A 19,841-nucleotide genomic window follows, 5' to 3' on the forward strand; every position below is an offset into this window, starting at 1 on the left:
CATATCAGACGATATATCATGCAGTGTAGGAAGAGGCCCAAACTAAGAGCTTAAAAGCATCAAGGCCACAACGACGTCTACCACAGCACCTGATTTAAGAATAAATGTTTTAAACATGACGTGTAACTTATTCAGAACATTATCTTTTCAATGCCTAACCATCAGATATATTTGTTTTAGAGCGATTGTTGAGAGTGCGAAATGATACAAACAACCATGGTTATAAAAAGACCTCTCTAGGACAAATATTGCTGTGCCAGCTCCACTTGTATGCGAGTTTTTTCTCGGTAGTAAATAAATCAGTGGCGTTGGTCTCATCCAGTGTGAAACCCACGGGACGATATTATGCTCTCCTATAGTAGAGCACTAATACTCTGAATTGTTTTCAACGTTTTCTAAACGCCATGTTTAAATGGACCGAATAGAAGTTCATGCATTATTGACATGTTAGAAAAAAGCTCATTGAATGGCCCAAACCATAAATATAACGCCAGGGAAAGATAGGTAAATCTTTCATTCGTTTCTACAAAATTAATTTTTTTGGGCTATTCCTGGTTATGTCTATCTTTAAAGAAAATCTCTGGGCTTTCCTGCAAACTGAGGATGCGGCTAGGACTCGTGCATTGCTTGCCACATCTGTCACATCTGCGTTTTAAGCAAATACTTTACGTAGTTGTTCTTCATCAGAATAATCTTTTCATTATGAAGCTCAAACTCTTTTGCAATTGATACAATGAGTTCGCAGTTACCGTTCATGCAATAATATATTTATCCGTCAAAACTGTTCGCTGAACGCCTCAAAAAGCTATCGGCCCAATAGAGACGAGAAGCCTGTCGACTCTTTAGCGAGTAATATACGGCGTTTTGCTTGTAGGCATTGCAGTTTCCCCGAGAAGACTCAGCCAAAGTGCAGGGCATTGACGACTCACTTTTACTGAAAAAGAAAAAAAAACGACTGTGAATGAAGCTATAAACACTTGTGCGATTCTGATGATATACGGAGCTTTACGCCCCGAAAAATATGATATTATCAATCAATTAATCAATCAAAGAAGTTTATTTTCACCAAAAACAAAAACATTTACGGTGAAAAAAAAGTTGGCCGGGAAAAAAGCTGTCCATTCTCAGCTTGACAAAGCCCCAGCCACCCATCGGTGGCGAAACGACAGGGTACAACACCTAATAAATGGGGGGGGGGGGGAAATGCACAATAATAGTCGCTAAACAGTTTCAAATTGATATCATAGTGCATTCACTACGGGCACAGGTGCACTACAAGGTCAAATGTACCTAATTATACACTTGCTAAATATAGGTAACGAGGAAAAAAGAAAAAAATCGAAAAGAAAAACAAAGACAAAAAACTAAATAAAAAGTGAAACAAAGCCAGAGAAGAAGAAAAAAACAAGAAAAATGGAAAGAAATATATTAGGCACTTTAAGTACATTAAAATGTACAATGCGCAGTTATATACTTATATGCATGCGCATAGGATTCACATATATATTATTGTGAGGGACACCGCAATGAAGGACTCCAGAATTTTTTACCATCTGATGTTTTTAACGTGCACTAACGTCACACAGTATACTGTACACGGGCCTCTACAATTTCGCTCCCATCAAACAGTGACGGGCCCCGCCGCGGTGGTCTAGTGGCTAAGGCTTTCGGCTGCTGACCCGCAGGTCACGGGCTTGAATCCCGGCTGCGGCGGCTGCATTTCCGAAGGAGACGGAAATGTTGTATGCCCGTGTGCTCAGATTTTGGTGCACGTTAAAGAACCCCAGGAGGTCGAAGTTTTCGGAGTCTCTCATGATCATATGATGGTTTTGGGACGTTAAACCCCACACATCAATCAATCAATGAAACAGTGACGGCCGCGATCTAACCCGTGACTTCCGGGTCAGCAGCAGGGCACCCTGACCACTGATCTACAGAGGTCGACAATTCCGATATCCTGCAATATTGGTAATACGCGAGGGTACTGCCAACGTGCGACCAATCGAGTGAAAGTTGTGCGTGTTTCGGCCAGAATTGCAAAGCCGTGAACCCTTTCATCAACTGGACAGTATAAATTGAGTGTGGGCAATCACATCTGCTATGGAAGGAAGGGTGCAGATGTGTTGCAGCTTAGGTGTATTGGTGGTTCATCTAGTATAGGACAGTTTTCCATGCACCTAACAACGCACTCACGTTAAAAGGACCCGTAACGGTCAGTAATAATAAATGCGCAGCAATTTTCAGTCGCGCTTCAGCATCGGCGGCGCCGTCCACATCCCCACAGCGCATGCTCGCGTCTCGTGCCCAGACTCGAGCATCGTACGCGAATGATCGAACGATCAGACGTGAACGATCATAAGCACTTTCACACGATTTGACAAGACATGTTGACACCCGAGGAACGCTTAACGAACGAAGCTTCGGCCAATTTCACCACAAAAAAAAAAAAACGTTCTTCGAAGAATAGTATACTGGCTAACGTATATCCTGAGCGCAGCTTCATGTTGGAGCAAGGCAAACTGCGTTTAAAGTTTAGGCTTTCTGCAAAGTATGAGCTACGGCATAAATTATAATTTTTGCGTTTTACACTGCGTGGGAAAAAAAAAGCCCAAAAGAGAGTAAATGGCTTGTCCTCTAGCGCATGCCGCAATGGAGCTTTTGAGAACACTGTCCAGAGGGAGTAAAAAAATTTATTCCTCAACAGGATGAGCTTTTTGCATAGATTTAAGGGGTTATTTACAATAAGTGGGAAGCTTTTCAGGTGCACATGTTCTTACATCCGTTGAAAAAAAAATTCGGCAGCCGTTGCATTTGAAGCATATGTTCAACCAAATTACTTTCGAATCTTACAATAATGTTACGGAAGAGAGACGCCATATTGACGAGGCTGTGGATGAAATATACTTCAAACCAGCAACAGCAGCGGCATGACCGGTAGTCCAGACACCGATCGGAAACCACTCTTCGTCCTCTTCATCAGGCACACACGCGCATCGTCCCAGAAAATGTCACATGCAAATAGCATAATCCCCGGCGGCAGAAGCGCCGTCTCCGCGCATCTAGATTTCAACGTTAGCGGGAGAGTGGTAAGGCTTCAAGCGTGCTACATGTACGATATCGGTGGTTTGTGAGGCAGTTGAAGGCGATGAGGCAGCAGGGCAATTTCGTATGTCACAGGAGTAACCTCACGGAGGACTCGATATGGACCTGTGTAGAAGGAAAGGACGAGCCGACTTGGCGCGTCGGGGACCACAGCAGCACCAATAAACCGGGTAAGAGGTGCACGTCACGGTGCCGTTGATCGTACAAACGCCGCTGGTTCTCTTGAGAGGCCAAAAATCGAGTGCGGGCGATTTCACGTGCGTGAGCAGCCCGAGTGTTAGCGTCAAGGGCATATTCGCTGGTCGGTGTCGCGGTAGACGGAATGAATGTATCTAGGGGTAATGTAGGTTCTCGGCCAAACAGAAAAAATGGAGAGTAAGCGGCAGTGTCAATGCGAGAAAAATTGTTGGCAAATGTGATGTACGGCAACGCGAGATCCCAGTCGGTGTGGTTGGTATAGAAACATACTTAGCGAGCATGTCTGTAAGAGTTCGATTTAGACGCTCCGTGAGTCCAATGGTTTGCGGGTGGTATGACGTAGTCAGCTTCTGTCTCGTTTGACAGGACTGCAAAATGTCGGCTATAGCCTTCAACAAAAAGGTGCGGCCACGGTCTGTAAGCAGCTGCCGTGGGGCTCCGTGTTGCAAAATCACGTCCTTGGGGAGGAAGTCGGCGACATCTGTGGCGCCGTTGTTGGAAGAGCTCGTGTAATGGCAAAGCGCGTGGCGTAGTCGGTGGCCACGGCTATCTACTTGTTACCCAAGGAAGACAAGTGAAAGGGCCAAGTAGGTCCAAGCCAACGTGGAAGAACGGTTTTGACGGAATGTCAAGTGGTTGAAGGCATCCGACGGGAAGTGTCGATGGTGCTTTGCGGTGCTGGTATTTCTCATAAGCTGCAACGTATCTTCTGACTGAGCTCGCAAGCCCTGGCCAAAAGAAGCGTCGGCGTATTCGGTCTTAAGTGCATGACACACCAAGGTGACCAGCAGTTGGAAGGTCATGAAGTTCATGTAGAACGTCCGAGCGAAGGTGTTTCAGAATGACAAGCAGCAGGGCCAGTCCATCCAGCTGAAAACAATGGCAGTACATCAACGTGGAGCACGAATGAGCGATAGGACTGATTGGAAGATGGTGATTCGAGGTGCGCAATGATAGCACGCAAGGACGCATCATGGCGCTGCTCGTCACCAATGCATGTCATTTGCGAAAGAGAAAAGACGCAAAGCTCGGTGTCGGTGTCAGGCATAGTGCTCGACTCGGTAACCGGGTAGCGGGAGAGGCAGTCTGCGTCCTGATGTAGGCGTCCGGACTTGTACGTCACCGTGTAGGTATACTCTTGCAGTCGCAGAGGCCAGCGCCCGAGCCGGCCAGTAGGATCCTTCAGTGACGATAGCCGACATAGCTCATGGTGATGCGTTATTGCCATATAAATATGAGCGGAACTTCGTTACTGCCCAAACAAGAGCAAGACATTCACGCTCTGTTATTGAATGGTTGCGCTCGGCAGCTGTGAGTAGGCGGCTAGCGTAGGCGATAACTCGGTCGTGTCCCCGCTGGCGTTATCCCGGCTGCGGCGGCTGCATTTCCGATGGAGGCGGAAATGTTGTAAGCCCGTGTGCTCAGATTTGGTTGGGTGCACGTTAAAAAACCCCAGGTGGTCGAAATTTCCGGAGCCCTCCACTACGGCGTCTCTCATAATCATATGGTGGTTTTGGGACGTTAAACCCCACATATCAATCAATCCCCGCTGGCGTTGGGCTAAGAGGGCTCCAATACCGTGACCAGTCGCATCGGTTCGGACTTCTGTCGGAGCGGACGGGTCAAAGTGGGCCAATATAGGTGGAGTCGTGAGAATGACGATGAGGTGATAAAAAGCAGCAGCTTGGGTGGAAACCCACGTAAAAGTCACGTCTTTCTTCAGAAGGTTGGTGAGTGGTCAAGCGATCGTTGCAAAATTTTTCACGAACCTTCTAAAATAGAAACAATGTCCCACAAAGCTCCGGATGCCCTTGACAGACTGGGGTACAGGAAAGCTCGTGACGGCACGAATTTTCTCCGGGTCAGCCTGCACACCTGATGCGTCGACAAGGTCGCCCAACAACGTAATCTGCTGGCGGCCGAAGTGACATTTCGACGAGTTTTGTTGAAGGCCAGCAGTGGGGAAGATGTCGAGAGACGCTGACAAACGCTGAAGGTGTGTCTCAAATGTAGGCGAATATACAAGGACATCATCCAGGTAGCACAGGCATGTTGACCACTTGAACCCTTGTAATAGCGAGTCCATCATACGCTCAAACGTGGCTGGGGCGTTGCATAGCCCAAACGGCATCACCTTGAATTGGTATAGGCCGTCGGGAGTTACAAACGCAGTCTTTTTTTGGTCTTTCTGGTCCACCGCACTCTGCCAATAACCAGAACGTAGGTCGATTGAAGAAAAGTATCGCGCGCCATGAAGACAATTGAGGGCGTCATCAATTCGGGGCAAAAGGATAAACTTCCTTTTTTGTGATTCAATTAAGATGACAGTAATCGACGCAGAAGCGCCACGTGTCATCTTTCTTTCTAACGAGCACAACAGGAGATGCCCAAAGGCTCGAGGAGGGTTCCATAATTCCTATGGCTAGCATCTTGTTGATTTTTTCTTTAATTACCTTACGCTCTGTCGCAGACACCCGGTGTGGTCGGCGGTGAATGGGAGGAGAATCACTAGTAACAATGAGGTGCTTCACGAGGGAAGTCTGACCGAGTGGACTGCTGTCGATGTCAATTATGTCGTGGTAGGAAGCCAGAAGGCGGAATAGAGCGTCGGATTGCTCAGGTTTGAGTTTCGGGTCGATCATAGGGCGCAAGGCCGCATCGAGGGATGTGGCATCCTGCGGGCGACATGAAAGATCGGAGCATGCGTCTACCGCAAAAGCGGTGACATGGCCGCCTATTAAGGGTCGAAGCGTGGCGACTGAAATTCCAAGCGGTAGTATTTGCTGCGTGAAACCGAAATTTATAATAGGCAGACATGTTAGGTTAAAGGTCATGGTTACGACGGAGTGTGGCACAGTGATGTCGCGCGCCAGGAGAACATCTGGAATAGGTGTGACGACGTAATACCCGTCAACAACGAGTGAACTAGTTGCCAATTCATTGAATTTGAGGGCTTTTGGAGGTATCCGACTGAAGTCTGTGGTACAGAGGCTTTTCGGCAGCTCGGGGCGAGAATCTAGAAGAAGAGGAAGTTATAAATAAAGAGTGCCGGTGGAAGAGTCAATCAGGGCAGAATGTGTCAATAAGAAGTCCTTCCCGAAGATGATTGATTGATTGATATGAGGGGTTTAACGTCCCAAAACCACTATATGATTATGAGAGACGCCGTAGTGGAGGGCTCCGGAAATTTAGACCACCTGGGGTTCTTTAACGTGCACCCAAATCTGAGTACACGGGCCTACAACATTTCCGCCTCCATCGGAAATGCAGCCGCCGCAGCCGGGATTCCCGAAGATGAGGTCATGAGGGCAATTGTCGAGCACGGTAAATAAAACGGCCATTAAAAGTGCTGTTTGTGAATCCATAAAATGCACTGAAACGTACGGAAAGCCCGAGTACATGTGAACGAACACTTCAACGGCATACATTCAGCAGCACCGGCGAAGAACCGAGGCTCAACCACTAGGCCTCTCCCAGGAGTACGGAACGGCCATATCATGAACGACTGCTGGCGATCAGAACATGCTTGCTTTTGTGCAGTTCTCGTCTTCAATATTTATCTCGCGCACAAAAATAGGCAACCGCTATACTCCAGTTTACGCTGTGGAGGAACACACTAAAACGAACGAGACGATTCACCGTCGCGGTTCCTGTTGCTAGCAGTTCATGCATGGGCAGTGATACGCTGGTTCTGTGCGCCTATGCCACGTATCGGCGCTCGCCTTCGCATTAGTCATTTGACAGCTGCGGTCGAATCACGCGGAATAAACAGCTTAAACTGTCATTCATTCCAGAAGTCTTTATTTTCCGTGAAACACATTCTTTACTTCGCTGGTGGCCGGTGTGAGATCGTAGAGGTAGACATGGTGGCTGGTTCAGCAGTGGAAGCTCGCTATACATAGCCGGCTTGATACCGATGACGTAGCAAGGTCGTATCGCCTAAAAGTTGTGGCCCGTAAAATAACCGGTGACACTTTGAGAAGCTCCGAGCGCGTCGCCGGCGCAGTTGTTATACCGGCCGCTGGCCAGCTTACTGCCCAAATCCAGTGAAGCCCCCTTCACATCACTCAGAAGTTTTGCATGGCCCAACTCCAGGAGCGAGCACTGGCGATCACAACAACTTACTTTCATTACCATTAAAATTATTCTTCGCCATTTTTTTTGTAACTCGGCCATTTGAAGCGAGTTATTTGCGGCATTCAATGAGGAAACGGATGGGTGTCCTACGCGGTTGAACGGTTCGAAAGACCCTGACAAGTCCACACCAAACAATAACGAGCCATTGCGAAACCTCAGAGCACTGATAATATCGTTGTTAGTGGACTAATGATCACACGGTGACCCAGACAAAGCACTGAAACATCATGTTGGCGTGGTGACACACACACACACACACACACACACACACACACACACACACACACACACACACACACACACACACACACACACAAACACACACACACACACACACACAACGCCACGACAAAAATGTTTTTTTAAACTCCCATAGGAAGTTTCCAACCACGTAACCCCAATCTCCGTGGCGATTTAAGAATGTCTTTCCCAAACTCCGTCATTAGGCAAGGGGTGTTTTACGACATGTGCCGACTTCACTCCGGTACCAGGGAGTAAACAAGCGGGGCATGGGAGTTTCGAGGGATCATATGCTGGAAAAACTCCCATCTCGGCAAATTTTTGTTTACTGTGTAGAATGGTATACTCACTGCAACATTAATCGCTTTTTCGCATACCAGCGAGGCACCCGCTAAACAGCTGCATGTGGCTGAGCACATTCAGCGGGTGAGAAGCATTAGATACCACACTCGTCGTGTACTTGGCATTGTGTGATGATTAGCTATTTTACTCTTTTGTCACTCTTTATTACATAGACTATCGCGATTCCTTGCTAAATATCATGTACAGAGTGTTGTTGCACGTTAGTTTAACGCTTCAGAGTTGCTCTGTAGTATATTACTCGACCACCACGCACAGGGCAGTGTGCAAGCCCCTAGCACTTTTAGTTCTTTCATTTTATTCTTTCCTGTTTATTGGTTACATCATCGAACGTGATGGTGGCTGCAATTGTGACGCCGCTTGACTCCAGAACGGGCGTCTAAAAATACGCACTCTAAAATAAATGAATAAATAAATAATTAAGTGTAAAATTACTTTAGTTGCGAGTTCTGAAATTATTTTAACGGTAAAGTTTTCTTGCACATTTTTGGCTTTTAGACTGTTTTTATTATGATGTGGTTTATATTTTGCTATCTCACACATGGAACAAGTTAGCCCACGACTAACTAAAAGTTCATGTCAATCATCGCAGTGTATATTTATTAGTGTTACAATGCGCAGCTTATTGAAACCATTACACAATTTAGTGCTACAGTAATATATGCCACAAATTTCTCAGACAAATGAGTACTCATTCCACAATTGGTTTAATTTTTGAAACCTAGAACACAAATAAAACGACGTAAGAAGCATTTTCACAGCTCGAAGTATTCGGAATTTTTTGATGGAGTTGTTTGCGAAGCAAATAGCGCCTTCAGAAAACCGGAACGAATACCAGGAATTCCATTGCTTTGGCAGCGGCCACAAGGAATATATTGAAACGCTTGCTATCAAAACACTTTTGTCGCAGCATGGTGTCAGTTGCGATTGCAGAACCGAGAACAACTCACGCAAAAAGGTCAAAAGCTGGCTTTTGTTTCGAGCTATTTTTAACGCTATCCAGAAGCGCTTCAATAAAATCAATTTCAGTTTTGCATTTGTTGAATTTAGAATTTCGTGGAGCTCACCGCTGGGACTCACGCAAGAATGCGAGCACGTTGTTTTGAAAGCCGTCGTTTACGGGCTTGCTTCCTCCAATATCCATTCCCTGGTGCCCGGCTTCTTGGCGTGACATAATGCTCATCTTTCCTTTTTTCTTATTTAGTTCATGGACCACTTGCGTACAGCTTAACTTTGCAGCGTCAATTTGCTATTTCTAGGCATCGTGTTTCGCGAGACACGTTTTTTTTATGAGGCTATAAACTATAATGACAGGTGCTTATATACCGCAACGATAGCTAATGCAAAGGACGTCCACCGCCATTCCGACGGCGTGAAAAATCACTGTGTGCTAAGGTAACGCCACCATAAACCTTTACTGTGAGCCGAGAAAATTAACTGCCACGTGTCGTTGGAATGCGGAAATTATTCCATTACTATTATCATTACTAGAAAGGCAATGAAAATGTGCTTCTGCTTTTAGAAACCTTGTTCAGAGAACCGTATGTGCAACAAAAGTCAACGCTTTGTACTTTCTAAAGGTGGATTATAAAACTGTACGCATGGTGATAAAGAAGACCTGCATATCATGAAAGCCAAATCATTTATAAAACGTGTAAGGGCTAAGCAAACATTTTATGCGGGCTGTGCTTGATTTTATGAGGAAAAAAAATTTGGGCAAAATACTGCACCCATTTTTTTTTCATTCATTGCTTCGGAGAGGCGTTTACTAAAGGAAGCTCCTACTTAGATAACAGTTATGAGTTCCGGCTGCATCTCGAAAATTGTAGAAAGCTTTTAATGAACGCTATCTACATATGCAGCTCATTTCAATAGATCATTGCATCATTACAAGTATTGCTTATCTATCAGAGTGATTGGACTGTATTTTACAAAATGCCAGCAGCAAAGAAATTACTGCGGCCGATAGAAAATCATAGTTTAGTGTGCGCAAGACTCTACACGAACAACATGCTGTGCGATGAGTACGCTACCTTTGAAACTCTTTCCTAAAGCATTAGTTTGCCGTGCGCAGCATCCTATAAACGTGGCCTTCACATCAGCGTCAACAACCTTGCGTTTGAGTGTTGCTTCGCGCCTTATATGGTAGGGAAGCATTAGGCTGGCATATACGTGATGCTGGTCGACGCAAGACGCAGGTCATGGCCTTGACAAGTGGAGTTTTGTCGAGAGCGAGAATTGGTTTAATGGAAGGGCTAGTGGAAATTCCATTTTTTAAGGTGGTGGTGGTACGCGAAACATCAGGGGTTACACGGGCACGGCGAAGATGAGCATTTAATGCCATCAAAAGGTTATTGATCATTACAGGCATTTTAACTGTTGGCACAGAAGAAATAACAAGAAAGAACCGAACAAGCATTGCCAAAAGGTAAGAAGAAAATGACCCTTACTGTAAGCATAGGCGTCTCCTACGAATTCCAGCTCTCTCACTTATGCATGGCAATTTTTCGTGAGCCATGCAAACTGTTTCAAGAGTTATAAGAGTTGCGCACATGGAAGAAAATCATCTGAGCTCCTTACTACACGGAGGTGCTTCCACATGTGCTTCAATGTATATTATAATTTATTTATTTAGTTCTTAACATTCGGCATGCTTTCGCAGGTGATCATCAACTGCTGGTATGACACACGTAAAAGCCGCCACAGTTCAAGATTAATATGTACATGACAGCCTATTCACGATCAACAAACCTGTCGTGGTGCTTCGCGTGATGATTCGGTTCTTCGTCCTTCGTAAAAATGTATGTCTACATGACTAAGTATTCGGCGCGCAGGAACCAAGGCTGCTAGATCTATATAATGCCTTCGGCTACGGTTTCACATCAATTACAGTCTACTACGCCTCTTCGGTGATCAGGAACAAGCACCCTTCATAAGCTCCAAATCAATGATAACGCTGAAATTCACATGAATTTCATTCGTTTCCGTGACCGCTCCACTGCTCTCAGCCTGATCTTTGCTGGGGAGCTACGCTCGCGGTATCCAATTAGTGGGCATGCACAATTCGGTCTCCCCTGATTGGCCGGAGTGCGCTGCCTATTGACGGTCTTTCTTCCGCAACGTCATTTTGACGCCACGCAGCTTTCGCAGCTTTTGACGCAAGCGAGAAAGAGGGCATGCGTTGGGCCACAATGAATGCTGCCCTCAGAGATCCGCTTTTAGGCGCACATCTCTGAGGCTATGCATGGTTGCTAATCACGTTAAGTTTTGGATTAGCTTTAACGTGGCCGCCCGCCTGACGCCTCTGAAAAGTCTGTACGCATTCCCCGCATCGCTCTTCAAACATCTCAACGCGTTAATACGCACGTTCATACTTTTCAACTATACTTAAGAGCCCTGTTATCCTATATTTAGTCGGCTTAGTTTTTTTTTTTTTACGCTGGCAAGATGCTGACGGTTTAGGTGAACTGACATGATCTAGCGCGTCATGACGTCATGGTGCATAGTTAATTTGAGTAACCAATGCACTCCTGACATGCGCACAAATTAAACAACACGAGAGTATATATATATATATATATATAGCTCGCCTGTATTGCCCTCGGGTACTCGAGATCTCGCGAGAGAGACGCCGACGAGGTACGCAATGATGTAGCGGGCGCAACATATATAGCTGCGGAGACCTAGCGGGCGCATCCCCCTTCGTGCGCGAAGGCACGCATCTTTCATAGGGCTCAGAGCATGCGCAGTCTTGCTTCCCTGTCGCCCTGCGTGAGCAAGGCCGTTGCGTGAGCTAATCCATTGTTTGGTATTACTCCTTGGGCTATAGGCTGCTTGTAAACGCTCTTGAAGAACTTTGCTTCTGTGCGCTTGTTGCTTGCTATTTGTATATGACACAGGGCAATTATGTGCGTCGGTCCAAATGAAAGATGAGCTTTTGTTTATTAAAATATAAAGAGAAGGCTTATGGTCTAGTTGTTTATTTATGACACCAGTTTTTGTTTGAGGAAAGATGCAAGCATACGCGAGAATCTTACCTCATGTGATTCTCGCGTATGCAAGCATACGCGAGAATCACATGAGGTTTTCGTTTATTACTTCCTTAAGCACGGTAAATGCAACGCATTTATTTGCCTTGAGTTTCTTGTCATGGACTTGATGTTGAGCGAAACCTGCCGTGACGGTCTAGTCATTATGAAGCTAGACAGCTGACCAAAAGACGGCGAAATCAAATCCCAGTCGTAGACTCACTTTCGGCGGCGGCGAGAATACCAAAAGTCCAAGTAAATATATTTAGGCGCTGGTAACTGAAAGTCAGATGGTCGAAATTTCTGGAGCTCTCCACTACGATGTTGCTCATAACAATATAAAAGTGGTTCTGTGGCGCTACACTACACGCATGAAATAATACTATAGATGTGCATGAAAGGAAATGACCGCCAAGAGAACTATTTATTCTCAACTATGATAAGTATACTCGCAACCAAAGACACGTCGCGCGTGCACGTATATTTGCACGAGTTTATTGCTGGACATCATCTCTGAAGCTCAGCTTAGCATTCAGTGTATGGAATAGGAAACTTGGTTCATAATAAAAATTACGAGCTATGGAAACTTTGTATCCACATTAAACAACGACGCGAAGCGTCACGTTGAAATGACATTAGTTTCCGCATAAAACACTTTTTTAAAATAAAAAGGACGTAAGAGACACGCCTGTATACTATATTTATACATAATGTTAATTGCCGAGTGTGCCTATCGTATGTAAACAGGATATAGTACATAAACAGACGAACGACTTGCCACATTTGAGTATCCAACGTGCCCGTCCACAAAGTGAACAGCTAAAATATATCTAAATTCAGCTTTACAGCATCATTTTTGTTGCTGCATGGTGGCGCACCTAAATGCAAAGTGATCAAGCCTGTTAGGGCAGCCACTTTCCATTTATAAAAAGAGGAAGACGGAGAATGAATAGGTAATGCTGTTATAAAACTCTCCTCCGTAGAAACTGTGTGACTCACTGCGAATATTTTTTTCGGTTGGCCTTTAGTCTATCAAACGAAGCTGAACCTAAGTGTGGCCAAAGAAGCACACTCGAAAATGAGGGACCCTTATTACTTCTGCATGATTGATAATGGCTGGCCCATCATGCAACAGGGAATATATGTTCGGTTAAGCCAACATCTATGAGCTTATAAGTACGCCTTGACACGAGAAGTGAAAGACCTCAGACGTTGCTCAGATTGATATAGCCAGCCGCTCGACCTCCATGGTCGGTCTGCTTGTTTCAGAATGATCGATCTTTGCATCCGCAAGACGAAATGCTAGAATCTCAACTGGAGACTGCGAATACTTGGCCCGTTTACTTTCTCTGTGTATAAAAGGAGAAAAAAAATATATAGCGCTTTATTATGGATACATAGCAGCGGAATACAATAAACACTCAGTAGACATCTGGAGTGGTGAACAATATTACATGAAGTTGCGGGAAAGAATATATAGACAGAACCGGGCAGTGTTTCAATTTTAGTTGTCGACAACCCCGTCTCTATGTAAAAAAAAAAAAGGTTTTGGCAGCCTGATGGCAAAGCGTTGCAAGGTTTGTGTTGCTAGTGCAAGTTCATTGCAGCGAAGCAAATCGGCCGAGCAAAAAAAAAAAAAATAAAGGCGGCAAGAGAAATGATACAGGCATGCAGGCAAAGTGGCAACGGCAACACGAGCGTGGCTTCAGGATCCCTTCAAGATAAAGAGGTGAGCGTTCTCAGCAGCACATTGCAGTTTCTTTGTTGCTAAAGAAAACTGTGATTCGTGTGCACTCATAGTGTGGTTGGCTTGTGCTATGAAATCTTCTTTGAATGAAATAATTTGAATCTATGAATCAAATAATTTGAAACTTTGGAGCTCGTCCTGTTCTTTTGTGTTATGTGTCATCATTTAATTTCTTCAAATGTATCATAAGTTTTAAATGCAAAAGATTTTTGGTTCATTCATCGGCAGAGTTTTATCTATCTATCTATCTATCCATTCATCCATCCATCCATCCATCTATCCATCCATCCATCCATCCATCCATCCATCCATCCATCCATCCATCCGTCCGTCCGTCCGTCCATCTATCTATCTATCTATCTATCTATCTATCTATCTATCTATCTATCTATCTATCTATCTATCTATCTATCTATCTATCAGTGGGTCATGTCTGGGCTCTCTCGCTGTCAGCTAACTAACCTGATATACGTCGAAGGGGTCACAGGTTGGCTAGGAAGCATGGCGAACATGGCTGAGTAGTCATAATATCTGTGTATTTGGACATGCAACAAGTCTATCAGCTATGTCAGAAAACAATTTCATGTTGCCACTGGTGACGAATAAGCGTATATGACGGACTGGAGAATGCGTTCTTGCGCTTGATCTATGGCTTCCATAATAAGACAAGGAAACATCGCACGTTAAACTGGCCAATTTTTCTCTAGAACACACCAAACCTGTCATGGTGACCCTGTACACACAAACAGCCTCTACAGAAAGAAAATAAATGTATTCAATCAGCATATAAGGTACCTGTTTATCGTCATGTGTGGTTGCAGTGTTGCCTATCCCCGTGAAGATCATTGTAGTAAACATTGTTGATATGTAATATTATGGATGGGCAAGCTACAGCCTATAGAGTTCGTCGGCACCACAGCAATAACTTGCAGCTGTGCGCGGTTTCATCAATTACTGCTAATTGATGCAACTGATGTATGTGCTTTAACGTGACTGCCGATGTTACATCGGACTATAACCTACACCTTGAACGTCATGTAATTACAGATGCACTTGGTAAGTCTTCTTTATGCCAACAATTGAGCTTACTCGATTAAGATAGAGCTTCGCTCTCCTCAAACATACTGCCAGCAGTCAAGTCGTAATTGTATATAAAGACACCGTAGTGTTACGCAATTTACAAAGAATGTTTAAAAGGAGCGCGATTATTAAAACTACGAAGTTGCTGCACTTTCCCACGTCTTCGAACGCGTTCTGCGACCGTTCGACAATTGTACCGGTATAATGACTTCACTAATTGGATGAGTAATGCGATCCGAGTCATCCTGAAACGAAAAAAACGCATGTAATTGGAAATAAATATACACCACAGATATACACCTACTAAAAAAATTAAGCTGGGGCACTTTGATGTGTGGAGTTACTAGAAATGTTGCTTTTCGAAAGATTTCTGAAATTCCAGTTTGCAGAAATCTACGAAATCGCGACGAAATGTGTTAGGAGCGAAAATAGTCGTTTCAAGCGAAGAAGTGATTTAACTCTTTCGTTGCCGTGAGAAATGGCTATTTTTCATACGCTTTAATAAAAGATTTGTTTCCAGTTCGAAAGGTGCTCCAGCACGCATTAAAATATGCCAAATTATGCATAATAAAATGCGCTTTCTAAAAAATACAACTTGCCGAACAACAAAAATATAGTGTAATGGAAAAATTTCAAAGTTGCATAAATATTGAGGCCAGCTTAAAAACAGAGCCATAAAACACTAATTATGCAGGAGCATTCAAAATAAGACGACTCAGAATGCACGATTTGAAGATAAAGGACCTAAGAATAGCACAAAAAGTAATAGATGTTCTATGGAGTCTTTTAATTACGAGTGATTAGCAAAATTTGAAGCAGAGTACTCCTTCATTGCCTGTGCGAAGCGGTGAAACATACTAGGTCGCTGCTCAATGCAGGTGCATTCCTCGACTTTTCACATGATTTTTATTGTTGCTTTTTTACTAGAAAAGCCTCCCGATGTTTCTGTTTAGACGAATGCCCGGTGTGAATAATGTTTGTATTAATAAGATGTGCAACGAACTTTACCTGTTGGCCTAGTATCAACTCTTTTTATGAGCCTCCTTTCACCGAATGGGTTGGCCTTCCAAATTATGTATTTAAGCATATTTATTTGCATTCTCACAAATACTACTGAAAAATAGGCACAACCACACGCATAGGTAAAGCTGTTTGGTGCAGCTCCATATTGCCACGTGCGTTTTCGTTTTCGCTCTTGCTGTATTTGATTTACGCCGCCAAAATTCATCAGCAATGGTCAGTGCGAATTGCGACTCAGTGTTCTAAAATATTCTGCATTGTACTATATCGTTTTGTCAAGACTAAGCGCACAACGCTAACATTACCGATTCATCAGGAACACACTTGGTCACTAGTCATCATGCTGGAATATTCGAGCGCATGTGTACACATGCCGACACACGTCACTGCATGTCAGTTGATCAACGGCCAACGTTCTGTCTGCCGCAATCAGTGCCATCGTGATGCTGTAGCATGGCTCTCCGTTTACCGGCCACAAGCTCGGCCTAATAAACAGTTTCATCTTTGACGTACAGTCTACTACAGACTGTCTCCATGAACGTCATGACCACGTCACAGTATGGTGCAAAGCCGAGATGTGCTGCGAGTGGACTTCCTGTCGTGATGAGAAAGCTCTGCAACCGGCGCCAGCACATATCACCTCAGTGTCATGCAAAGCTCACACGTAAGCAGGGTAGCTCCAAGAAAGTGTACAAATGTAATCAACAACGAACGTGCGGTGTAAGAGACAACTTGAGATCGTAAAGAAAACCAACCTCGAAGGACTGCGGATGTCGCAGGCTGATGTCGCTATCACAGCTTGAAGCTGAGGTGCTGCCACTTTCGGACTCAAAAAGTCGTGGTCACTCAGTCCGATTGCGCGAGATAATTTCAAGCGGCACGCGTTTCTCGCGGCACCGGTGCGTAGCCACGCGCACGTGATGGCGCCGCCGTAAGGAAAGAGGAAAATAGGAAGAAAAAAACGGTAGGCAGGTTAACCAGCCTGTAGGCAGCTGGTTTTCTACCCTGCGCATGGAAGGCGCATGGAGGAGATGAAAGATACAGAGCAGAGAGGGAAGAGAGATAAACACAGCACATTCCGCCTCACACGCGTTCACACTCAGTCATAGTCCAGTCTTGTCTTTCGCGGTGTGTGACATTGCTTTTACAGCCGCTTGTTAAAGCCAGTGTCACGTAGGAATTTCAACAGAGCTTTTGTCACCTGTTGCAATGTCTTCTCTCGGGCACTTGAAAGAATAGTGTCCACAGACATTTGGCTGTTGTCGATGCGCGCAAGAACAGACGACAATGAGTGTCTCTGGAAGTCATACAACGGACAGTCGCACAGGATGTGGTGTAGCGTCTCTTCGCAACGACATACATCGCAGAGAGCTTTGTCGGCCATTCCTATGACAAATGAATAAGATTTTGTAAAAGCCACTCCTAGCCATAAGCGATGAAGAAGGGTGGCTTTTCTTCGGTCGACCCCAGTGGGCACGCGGAGATCCACCAAAGAGGACAGACGGTGTTGACGATTCGTTTCGTTGTTTGGTGGGCACCATAATAAGAGTGTCTAGCGACACTAAACGCGGTCGTGTGTTTGATATAACAAAAGACGATAAAGCGAAGCTGCCCGAGACTGCATGGTTGTAAAGAGTACTTCCACACGTTATATATTCGGCGCATCTTCGCAAATACATGTTGCAGAATATATCTTTCCTGACAAAAAGAACAGCTCTTTAGTGTATCGATGGCATGAATTTCCAGCAAATAGTAATGCTGAACACTGCCAAATTGCGATGCTGACATCAAAATTTCACCTACGGCTAAAGGCAGTTAATCTGCCTTTACCCATATGGACTATTCATATCCAACATGTTGAAAATAAGCATTGTTTTAAAAGTATTATTAGTATATTATTATTATTGTTATTATTATAACTCTTTTTAAAGTTTTATTCTCAATAAATTTGAATGGTACTAAAGCATAACCACGGGCGGCATCAGCTGATCTCATGTTCATCAGTCAAGTACATTTTCCCAACAGCGCGCGCACACTTATTTCAATACCCTAATGCCCTGTTGGGCATTGCACAGGAGGGGGATTTATATGGGTACATATCTTTCAATCAACGTAATCAGAAAAAAAGACCAAAATTTAACAAAAAGGAAACAGCGAGAAAATTGAACCACATATTCGCCATAAGCACATTTATCAATGTGAATAAAGAAATGTGAAATCACTAATGAAAATTGCACATAAGGACATTGTAGGGATATTGCAAACAATGACTGTAAATAAAACGAGGACAACCAGGCGCCGGTTGAAATGTTAGTCACTATGAAGATAGCCCTGTAGCATCAAGTCCAAAGGGAAGGATCTGTTATTTCCGCAAAGTTAGGTGGAGGGAGTTCCACTCGTTTATGCACAATGATAATGGTGAATATAGAAACTTCTTCGTCCCTAGCAAAAATGAATGTCACCTTGTGTGCATGATCAAGGTGGTCTGAGACCGACCAACCGACCGACCGACCGACCGACCGACCGACCGACCGACCGACAGACAGACCGCGACCGACCGACCGACTGACCGACCGACCAACCGACCAACCGACAGAGACAGAGACAGAGACAGAAACAGAGACAGAGACAGACACGCATTCACCTGGCAACGCTTCACTGAGAACAAAGCTGCTGCTTGATAAGTGCTTCGCTTAAAGCTGATGCCCGTAATGTGCGGGCTCTGCTGGATTTTTTTTTCGTAGACATCACTTTTATATCACATCATTTATGTATTGCACTTTAGATAAGTCATTCAACACCGCCATTGTAACTTCACTCTTGAACTAAAGGCGCTTCCCACGAAACCATCTGGAAACCTTCAAACGCCTATAACTATGTTACCGTCGTTAGTGCGTGAGCACTGGTCATACCTTCTCGATTATCATTCGCCAGATTATCATTCAGATAATTTTTTTAAATGTTAGTATACTGCTTCCAGCCAGATAGACCTTGGAACACTGTTCCTACCACAAACATGAGTTCCAAAAAAAACTAAGATTTACCGTGACCGAATCTATAGGAGGTAGCTACCAAACCCAAGACAAACGCTTTTATATCAATGTTGCTCCAAGAACCACACACATGTTGAAATGCACATTGAGTGTGGCGCTCATATTATCACCACGCTCATTACAATGATTGTGAATAATCTTTTCATTGCAGTGTTTAAGAAATATTCAAGGCTGTTGGACTGATCAACATAGCTTAAGCTCCCATTCTCATGGCTCAAACAGTATTACGTAGGGGCGAAGGGGGCTTGCTACCAGAAGCTCACCTCAAGACTGCTGCTGTTGCTGTCGAGAAGCTCATACTTAGGTGGCGTCCCCCGACTGTCTGTTCGGCTGTAAAGCAGTACAGGCCAGATGAAGAAGAATGCCACGTTGAGGAAGAACTCTGTGCAGTAGCTGATTACTCTTGTACGAAGCTTTCTGCGGTAAAAAAATCGTGATTCGAAGAAACTTGAAGTGCCTGTGTGAAGGCAAGTCTTCGTGATCATCGCATTAACGTAACATAACAATTTTAATTATCCTGTACGTTGACAGCTATTTATAGTAGACAGCTGTTCCACTTTTTTGTGAAGCTTTTAGCTAATATGCGTGACAATACAATATGACAATATTCGATTGGCGCTAAATATCTCTGAATACAATCAAAATTATATATATATAATTATAAATGTGCTTTTATATGTTCCGAAGATGACAAGCAAAGCTATTTACTTATTTATGTATTAGACAGTATTATATAAAAACCTTCCTTTAAAATTGCAATTTAACCTTTGTCTTTCATTTTTAATGATAGTAATACAGCTGAATTCTTCAACTATTTGAACTTTGGGTCGGTATTCCACAATGCTGGTCCTCCATTCCTCCGTTGAGGTACAGTTT

General features: G+C 44.2%; 1 protein-coding gene across 2 annotated transcripts in view; it reads right to left on the reverse strand.

The window, feature by feature from the left end:
- Positions 1-745: 745 nt before the first annotated feature.
- Positions 746-19,841, reverse strand: part of LOC119185163 (hapless 2) — a 44,062-nt gene continuing 24,966 nt past the window's right edge. The window contains exons 14-15 of one of the 2 annotated variants that reach the window (XM_075865538.1): positions 19,229-19,382; positions 746-934 (exon numbers count right to left, since the gene is read on the reverse strand). In XM_075865538.1, coding sequence (XP_075721653.1) covers positions 932-934; positions 19,229-19,382 — 157 coding nt within the window. In that variant the 3' untranslated portion in view covers positions 746-931. Of the gene's footprint in view, positions 935-14,623; positions 15,138-19,228; positions 19,383-19,841 lie in introns of those variants that run through there. The other variant, XM_075865537.1, reaches the window with a different exon arrangement.

The sequence above is a fragment of the Rhipicephalus microplus genome, chromosome 6, assembly GCF_043290135.1.
Source record: "Rhipicephalus microplus isolate Deutch F79 chromosome 6, USDA_Rmic, whole genome shotgun sequence".
NCBI classification, from domain to species: Eukaryota; Metazoa; Arthropoda; class Arachnida; order Ixodida; family Ixodidae; genus Rhipicephalus; species Rhipicephalus microplus.